The 9,834-nt window shown below is 46.2% G+C and overlaps 1 protein-coding gene across 1 annotated transcript; it reads left to right on the forward strand.

The window, feature by feature from the left end:
* Positions 1 to 337: 337 nt before the first annotated feature.
* TAS2R60 (taste 2 receptor member 60) lies at positions 338 to 3,791 on the forward strand. The gene is given in 3 exon segments (XM_045857569.1): positions 338 to 614; positions 2,862 to 3,090; positions 3,092 to 3,791. Coding segments are annotated over 3 exon segments (1,206 nt in total).
* The last annotated feature ends 6,043 nt before the right edge of the window (positions 3,792 to 9,834 follow it).

Below are 9,834 nucleotides of genomic sequence, written 5' to 3' on the forward strand. Positions count from 1 at the left end.
CTTATCTACTACTTTTCTTACTTCCTCAGAGACTTATTAGGAACAGATTAATTTTGGTCAGTTTTCAGTCACCCCTGGAACCTCTGTTTTGTCCACATTTTCTAGCATGTGGCTCTGAAAAAGAACAGGCAAACACAGCTTATGCAAACAGAGACAGGATGCCGTTGAGCTGGGAGTGATTTGCCTGCGAGGGGAAATCACGGGGATCCTCTTTTCAAATCCTGGAGGTCTGGGGGTGTTTGCTGGCTGCTAGGCTTTTGCATGAATCCAAGGAGAGAGCTTTGTGGATCTCCGGTGTCAGGAGAGTGGCTCGGCCAGGTCGGCTGGTCCCCTGTGGATGTGTCTCAGCACTCTCCGGCTGAAGCCGAGTCTGAGCAGGACCTCCCTGGGGAAGGTGTCCTCCTGGCCTTTCTTGGTCTCCGTGGTCGTCTTCTCCCTGGAGTCGTTGGCTGCAGTGTTGCAGAGTGGCTTTGGGGTTGCTGTGCTTGGCAGGGAGTGGGTGCGGCGCCAGACACTGCCCGCAGGCGATGGGACTGTGGCCTTCTTGGCCACCTCCCACTTTGGCCTGCATGGGGTGGCCCTCCTGAACAACCTCCTGGCCTCCCTTGAGTTTTGTGCCAGAGCTGACTATTTCAGCATCCCCTGGGCCTTCACTACACTCTCACTTTCTGGCCTACTGCCCCGCCTGCTGTCTTCTGCTGTGAAAAGATCTCACTCATTCTCCTCCACCTCCTCCTCTTCCTGCTCAAGGGGAGGATTTCTCCATCAGTGCTCAGGCTGCTGCTGAGCGACCTGACCCTATCTGGTCTGATGGTCATCTCATCAGCCACCCAATACAATTCTGGTGCTAACAGTTGCCTCCCCGAGTTCCCATCAAAACGGCACCCTGGCTGATAGAATATAGACCTTCTATTGGCACGTTTTCCTACCCCATCTGGTACTGGTGGCCTTAGTTCCCTTCCTCCTGTTCTGGTGTGCACCCTCTTGCTCATGTTCTCTTACGTGAACCCTCTGCTGCAGCCAAACTCACCTCGCTCCCTGGACAATAATCACACCCCCCCTCCTTTACTGATGCCATGCCTCCTTCCTTCCAGCATGCCAGGCAGCGTCTTTGTGGTCCCACTGTGAAGGGGCTGCGGCTGAACTCTTCTGAGAATTCTTTGGATGGGAATAGGATGACATGTGACATTTAGAACCACAGGCATTTGGAATCTTCCCCTTTTTTAATTCCTCTGAGACAGAGTACTGAGTTGAGTGTTTTCCCATATGGAGAACCTACTTAGGATTCCTACCTCTACCCCTCTCGTGGTTTCGCTTACAAAGATTGACTGTGAACATTTTTACATTCAGACTTGGCTTCCACTTAAGAAGATAAATCTGAATATGAGAGAGCAAAATGCACCGAACAAATAAAAGAAATCACCAGAAAACACAATGCATGTTTTAAATACAAATGGTTATTCCCCCTTTCCAGTAAATGTTTGTGGTTTATGATTAGTGCGTGAAAGCACTGCGAGAGAGGATACCTAGTTCATTGTTGTAGTCCCCAGTGCCTTGCACAGGGTCATTATCACGGACAGGAAGTGCTTAGTAAGTTTTTAAATGGACAGAAGATTAACTGTGTACATTGCCCATTGTATCAGCCAATGAAGATGTAGAAGGTAGATGGGAGCAGATGAGTTTTCCATATGGAGGATTTTGTGGCTGGCCAAACTCTACAGCTAAGAACCCAAAGTTTGAGTCATTGCTCCTAGTTCCATCAGGGAACAGCCCGATGTCATCCGGAGGAACAAGGGCAGGGGAGAGAGCAGCTGGGAACTCTGTTCCCTGGAGATATGCATCAAGCAAGGTGGAACAAGCAAGTGAGTTACCTTAATTCACCTTCGCTTTCCCCAGGAGTGCCGTGCTCACTGTAGAGCTCAGCCTCTGTGTTGGAGGGACGATCCCACCTGCACCTTTGTCCTAGGTAGACTGGGAACTGGAAAGGGATGCTGGGTGGTCTGTCCTCTTTGTGGGCTCCATGCCAGGAACTGGTGAGATAGGATGCTAGCCAGGAGGTGAGTGTCCTATGGGGTGCTCCCTGGCTCTCACTTTGCTTCCTCCTGAGCGTTTATCGCCATATTCGACTCAGAACAATTTCTGCAACACACTAACCTGCTTACTCTCACCCGAGTGAGTAGGCGCTCACCTGATTGCTGGCTGACTGACTGTGTCTGTTTGTTTATTTATTACTCTTTGAACTCATTCCTGTGGAAAATGTGGTCTTTGCTTACTCTGCCTTTCTCTGGTAAAGGAGATGGCCTACCATTTGGTTCACTGGACCTGTGCTGCACCCCTGATGCTCTCCTGGATTCTCCTTGGACTACTTTTGACTACACAGGATAGATGGAATGAAAGATAGTCATTATAATAACAGTTATCATCTCCTTAGTTATTTCTTATGCGTGTGCCGAGATTTATAGTGTCTGCAGGGGCGCACCCTGTGGATTTCCTCACCAGCTGCCAGGAGATAGAGGATCATGGCTTAGGTGTCAGCTGTAAGAAGTATCAACTGCTCTGTAAGGGACGCCAAATGGGAGGGCCTGATGTGTTATCCACGTGAGTGTTCCACACAGGCCGAAAACTGGCAGAGAAAGAGCAGGCAAATTCGCGGGCAGGTGAGAGGACTTTCGAATCTGAGCCTTCACGTTATTTGCATCCATTCTGAGAAGAACTCTTTGTTGCTCCTCAGATAGCTGCCCCCCGCCCCCTACTCTGTCCTCTGCATTTGGGGCAGCTGGAGAGCCACTCATCATCCAGGACCTTTCAGGGCAACAGGGCAGGAATAGACCTGGAAGTCTTGGCACCCCCCTGGTCCACAGGGGAGCTGCATGGGGGCGTGGTTCCGGGACTTCCGGTGGTGGATGAGAGCGCCATGGTCTTGGATATCGTTTCATTCCCTCTGTGCCTGGAGGCCGTGGTGAGCAACGGCTTGATCGCTGCGGCACTGGGCGTGCAGTGGCTGCTACGGAGAGCACTGTCACCTTGTGATAAGTTACTGATCAGCCTGGGGGCGTCCTGCTTCTGTCTGCAGTGGGTGGTGATCGGTGAGAGAATTTGTTTTCCTGTGTCCAAAGGCCACCCCGTCCAACCCTGTACTCCAGTTCCTAGCCTTCCAATGGGACTTCTTCAGTGCTGCCACCTTCTGGTTTTCCAGCTGGCTCAGTGTCTTCTACTGCGTGAAAATTGCAACCCTAACTCACCTGCTCTTCCTCCGGCTCAAGTGGAAGGTGTCTGGGCTGGTTCCATGGATGCTGCTCAGCTCTGTGGGGCTCTCCACGTTGAGCACCATCTTATTTTTCATAGGCAACCAACGCATCTATCAGAAGTACTTCAGGGGAGGTCTGCAGTCTCAGAATGTCACTGGGGACGCTATTAGGAGAACATACGAGAAATTCTATTTCTTCCCTCTAAAAATTGTTGCCTGGACAGTCCCTGCTGTTGCCTTCCTCTCTGGCATGGTTTTGCTGATCACATCTCTGGGAAGGCACGCCAGGAGGACCTTCCTGCCCATCTCGGGCTCTCACGACCCCAGTGCCCAGGCGCACATCAAGGCTCTCCTCATCCTCGTGTCCTTCGCCATTCTCCTCACCTCCTCTTTTCTGTCACTGGTGCTCAGCGCTGCAGGTGTTTTCCCATCTCGGGAACTGAAGTGGAGGGTGGTGGCTTATCTGTGCACAGCGGTCCACCCCGTCATCCTGCTGGGGAGCAACCCCAGGCCGAGAGCCACGCTGGGGAGGGGCCACTCCTGAAGGTGGGGGCATCTTGAGTTGCAATAGATGAAAACCCTCAGACTCGAATGCGGAAGGCATGGGGACACTCTTCATTCACTGTCTTTCGGGATGAGGAGAAGAACTTCAGTACAATAGGAATTCCAAGGTGAGATTGCAGGTCCTGAGACGGGCTAGTGTCACTGATTCCCGCTCAGCAGGGGGTGTCGCTGTTCCAGCTGTGTTCCTGTGGGACTCTTACTTTCCCTGTGATGTATCCCTTGGTGTTTAGAATGATCCTTCTGAAAACTGGATGCAAGGCTCCCGACACATCGTGCAGTGCTTATCTGTGGAGTCGGACTAGAGGAGATTGATGGAACTTCAGTTGTCCTCTGGCTTCACGCTGGAAATCCTCTGTCCTTTTCTGTCACTTAAGTGTTTCCCAGCCGCCACCTGCAGTGAAGCTCTCCGTCCTTCTGAGCAAGAGCGCCTGGTGTCTGAATTCCGTTCAGAGCGTGGTGGAATTCCTGCGTGTGCGGCAGGGAGTGTCATCTGGGCCTTCTGGTCTTCATGTTGTTTGTATCCTCCTCTACAGCCCGGTCTGTTAGTCGGTTTGGTCAATGTCGAGGTCCACGGACCCAGACGTGGTTTCTTTTATGCTGACGTTGGGACCTACTGAAATGTTGACGTGGGGAGTTTCCCCTACATCTGCCCGACCTTTGGGATTTAAGAAGAACAAGAGCCCTGGCCTGGTCTGGTGAAGGGCGAGGCTGCTTTTCTGCCCGCCACAGATCTTCTCCGACCTTCAAACGGAGATCCCTGAGCTTCCTCTGTTGGCTTTAAAATCTCTCAGTCTCGTTTCCTCTGTTCCCTCCCCCACCCCTCTGCACTGGGAGACACGCCCTGCTTTTGGCTTTTCAAGGTTTATTTTCTGGTCCCCACTCAAAAGAGCCACTTCTGCCTGAATCTGCAACCTTTCCCTCTTTTACTGTCCTTCCCTTCTTCAACAAAGGTACCTCTTTTTTCCTGGGAAAAAAAAAACCCACTTGGCTTTCTAACCCACTCAAGTGATCATTCTGCCAATTAGTCACTTGCCCAGAGTGCCCCCACCCCACCCCACCCCACCCGACCTGACCCCATGGCCCATATAGTCCTCTTGCTTCTGCTCCCCATTCTGTTGACACGTGTTTCTAAAGGACACGCACGAGTTCCTGATCTCTCCCTGTGATACCGTCCTCTGCCCTCATCCTGCTGTGTCTCTGTAGTATTTGCTTCTCTTGATAACAAATTATTTCTTTAAAAAACTGGCTACGAATATTTTTACAAAAGTAATACCCGATGTTGGCAGGAGATATTTGGAAAAGGAAAGTAAATACCACCCATACTTGCCCATCTGCGTGTCCTCCTGAGTGGCCGCCTTCTCTTGGCTCCTGCCATGCCGCACTGGGGTCTCTTCCCCAGCCAGCAGTGCTGCTGCGTCTCCCTCCCTCTCCCCCATCTGCCTGCCCTGCGGGGTTCTCCTTAGCTAGCCCTCTTTTGTCTTTCAGATTAATGTGCTCCTGTTCCTTGGGGCTTACATCTGCTTACATAGCTTTAGTTCTGACCTTCACGTGAGTCGTTACCAAAGCCTTGACCTTCCTCAAAACTCTAAACCTGTGTTTTTCTTTCTGTTGCTGGGCATTTGCACCTGGTGGTACTGGTGAGCACTTCAAACTCAGCAGGTGCAAAAATCTGTCCTCTTCCTCCTCCTCCTCCTTTTCCCTTACCAGCCCCTCCACCACTCAGTCAAATCTGTTTTTTCTGTTCTTGATACCCACCCAGTGAAGCAGGCTTACAGTCTCGGCGTCACTTGTCACTCCCCACTCTACACTGAGTCCTTCTGCCTAGTCAGCAGCTGTCTTCAGTTTCGTGTCTGTTATCTGTCCTTTTCTTCCCCTTCCTGTGGACCCTATTTTAGATTAGACCGTCCTCCTCTCTGCTTAAACTTCTTCACCACTTGCTCCATTACACTCTCCTCTCCCACCGCACCGCACCCCCCTGCCCCCGCCATCAAAACTACCATCACTAGATGAATCTGCTGAAGGCGTGACTCTGACCATTTCACCCACACCTCATCCCCTCTCAGTGCTTATCAAATAAAGCATGGTCCCTAAAGTTGGCATCGAAGGACCTCCAAAATATGGCAATAATTGTATCTCTCACTGCGGCCATTCCAGTAGAACCCTATTTTGCAACAGGATTTGGGTTATTATTGTTTTGGACATACCCGGAGATTTCGCCCTGACATGCGGACATGTGCTCTTCGCATCTGTTGAAATTCTGTTTAGTCCAACCCCCTGCCGTTTGTCTCTTAGAGGTTAACTTAGCCAGAGGTTCCTCCTCAGGGAGCTTTTCTGGATGCCCCCCACCCCCCAAGCCTTAACTGTCTCCTACCTTTGAGGATGTATACATGGGTGTTGCTTAGTTGTGACATGAATTCTGCTTTGTGGTGGGATGATCTGGATACTGGTTTCATTCTCCCCAGTAGATTTTGAGGTTCCCAAAGGCATGGGCCACCTCACAGCCTTCCACGTGCTCCCAGAAGCACTAATAAATACCATTCGTGCCCCATTGAACAGAATGATTCTGCTGCACATGGGACCCATCTGTGAGCACCTGCCCTGTTGTCTGCGTGTTTATCTACCGACTACGTTTTGATGCTTATGCTTGATTTGCATTCCCTTCACTGGCTGGCTGGCTGGCTTGTTTTTGGAGGTCAAACTTATATTCTGTTTCTCTTGGACTTATGTACAATGTGGAAATAATAAGTGGGTAAGTGAGAGTAAAATTTGCCTGGTTTTGCTCTGCCTTGACTTCTGTCCTTTGTTGAGCATTTATATGTTGCTAAGCAACTGTGAACCGCAAGCTTTTAGCCCCTTCTTGTGGGAATCCAAGTGAAGCCTGACTTCTTCCTCTTTGTTACTAACCCTGGCTCCCTTTCTAAAGAACCTTCTATAAGCTTCTCTGCTCCTTTCACTCCTCACCTCATTAGCCCAGAGAACAGAACATCCGAATGAAGAGTGATCTGAATGAACTCCCCACACGTCGCCTTGGAGCTTGAATACATGGAAAATAAAAGAAAAGCAGGGTTTGTTGTATTTTAAAAATACCTAGTAACTTATTATCATTACTTTTTGCTTGCAGTCTAATGTCATCACGCTTTATGATAGTATTAGTAAAAATCACATGTGAGTGCCTATTTTGTGTGAGGCATGGGGCTAAACAATGTATTTACTTAAATGCTGTCTATACTTAGTTCTTAAAACAATGCTGCGAAGTGGAAGCTGAGGCTTAGAGTTGACGGCCAAGGTCTCACGACGGCCAGGGAACGATAGAACGGGGCTACTTCAGTGCTGTGTATCTTAAAACAGCGCGGCATTGATGCGAGAGGAGGTGAGTCCATGCGGGTACTACAACTGGAAAATTAAAAAATTAAATTAAATGCCACATTTTATCATAAATTCCAGATGAATTCTAAAGACCGATCATCTTTAATTTAAATGTTATTTAGTTCTTAAAAAGCCCTCCTTTTTGGATAATTCAGTTTCTCCCAGACTTCAAGTTCCTTCAAGTTCTACAGAAATGTCGGCCGGCCTCGCCCCGCCCTTTAGATGGTGTGTCATTGTACAGGGAAGTGTGCACACACCCTTCAGCTCTCACAGGTCAGAGAAGCCCTGTTTTCCTAGGCCTTCTTTAAAAATTTTTTAATATATATTTTTAAACTTACTGATTTTTAGAGAGGAAAGGGGAGGTAGGGAGAAAGAGAGAGGGATTTGTTGTTCCACTTATTTGTGCATTCATTGGTTGATTTTTGTACGTGCCCTGACCAGGGATCAAACCCACAGCCTTTGCATGTTGGGACGAAGCTCTAACCAGCTGAGCTACCTGACCAGGTCTTTTTTTCCTTCCTTCCTTCTTTAAATGTTTTTTAAATTTTATTTGTTTATTTTTAGAGAGAGGGGGAGGGAGGGAGAAAGAGAGGGACAGAAACGTCAATATGAAAGAGTAACATTGATTGGTTGCCTCTCCCAAGTCCTGAACCTGGGACCCAGCCCTCAACTCAGCCATGTGCCCTGACTGGGAATTGAACCTGTAACTTTAGGTTTTCGGGACATTGCCCAACCCAATGAGCCACACCGGTCAGGGATGGGTAGGGCTTTATTAGGCCTTCCTAAGTAATACTTAAAAAATCAGGTCATAATGGAAATAACTGGCAAATTGACTATAGAAAAGTTTAAACCACTTCTTTTTTCAATGAAAAGATACTGTAAATGTAGGCATCACTGAAGGTTTGTTTTTTTTTCCCCCCAATTTTAAAGCACACACAATAGGATGTATATACTGAGTTTTTCAGACTGTAAGACACACCGGACCAGAAGACTCACTTAGGTTTTAGAGGAAAATAGGAAAAAAAATTTTAAAGCAAAAAAAATGTGTTAAAGTATTTAATAACATAAATAACATAGGCTGCTGCCCCTCCCCACCCCCTACAGCAAGCCAGGTAAGCTACATTCGAACTATAAGACGCACCCCGCTTTCTCCCAAATTTGGGGGGAGTGCATCTTATAGTCCAAAAAATATGGGTAGATGATTAAGGGTCAGCTTAAAAAAATGAATAGTTTATTCTTTTTTATTACATTACAGCTTAATTTTTCCTATAATCTGAACCATAATCTAGCTATCTCTTTTATGCTTACACAGACAATAAAGTTCCTTTTATTTCTCTTAATTTTTCTTCCAAAAATACTGTTTGTTAATGGTGTTATTCATTGTGAAATAATAAAGTAGGAGATGGGGATCTTCTAATTAAAATACTACACTGAATATTTATCCTTTATCATTTATTTTTACAAAAATATGAACTATAGCAATTTTCAAAGCAGTAAAGATAGCACAAATGGTCAAAAGAATTAGAAACTTTAAGTATAAAGGATGAGACTATGAATCAGATAAGAAAGATAAAAATTAAAGTACAAGTAACAGACTGTCAGAAAATACAAACATTTTAATAGATAAAAAACAGTATCTTTAATATACCAAGAGCTTCCTCAAGTCAATAAAAAATACAGGCAAGGTAAGACTGGTGGTTAAATGAGAAAAACAGTACCTACTGCCAAGTAAAATGTGAAAAGGAGCTTATCACTGCTGTTGATCAGGGAAATGAAAGTTAAAAAAACAATTAGGCTTCTGCTATAAACACTGCTGCACAAACCATGGTGTTCCTCTTTTTTCCCTGGCGATTATGTCAAAGCAGTAAGAAAACTGAAAAGGAACTCTGAAAACTCCATGTTTAGTGAAGCTAAGAGATAATCCACACATTTCAAATTATGTGAAATCACTTCCAGTCCCAGATGAGATCAGGTGGAGTCCAAAGAGAAAGTGGAAAGAAGTATCAAGAAGAAACCGAGAGCCCAAAGGGACAGAACTAAAATTCTAGCTAAATATACTTTCTGCAGAAAAAAAGACTCACCCTGACATGCAAAAAGCCCCTCGTATGCCTGTATTCATTATCTGTTGCTGTATAACAGACTATCCTAACACGTAGTGCCTTAAAGCAACCTTTACTCAACCCATAGCCAGCTTATAAAAGTAACCTATGAAAATAAGGCTGATGTATTTTAGAGTTGTTATGGAAATTGAAAGAAGCTGAAAAAGGAAACAGTGAAGGCAGACAAGCTCTGTCATACATTAAACTGCAGTTATGAACCTCAAAATTTAAAAAGTGTGTGTGACTGTATCCCAGTAGAATAGATAGTCTAGAAAGTGAATACACATAGCATGGGAATTTAGTGAAAATTTAGTATAGATAAAAGTGATACTTCAGATCAGAGAAATTATTTATAATTGATATTGAAATAACAGAATGGCCATCTGAAAAAAATTAAGCTGTTGGCCTACTTGAAACCATATACCAGTATAAAGTCCAAATAGATCAAATACAGTGTATTAAAGTTAACAAAGAAAAAATATAGTACTGGGAAAAAATGGGAGGATGAGGATTTCTTAAAGCTTTGGGGTGTGGAGAATCTTTTAAACTCATAAAATA

Source organism: Phyllostomus hastatus, unplaced genomic scaffold (genome assembly GCF_019186645.2).
Source record: "Phyllostomus hastatus isolate PE091 unplaced genomic scaffold, TTU_PhHast_1.1 phas_scaffold_142, whole genome shotgun sequence".
In the NCBI taxonomy this organism is placed as follows: Eukaryota; Metazoa; Chordata; class Mammalia; order Chiroptera; family Phyllostomidae; genus Phyllostomus; species Phyllostomus hastatus.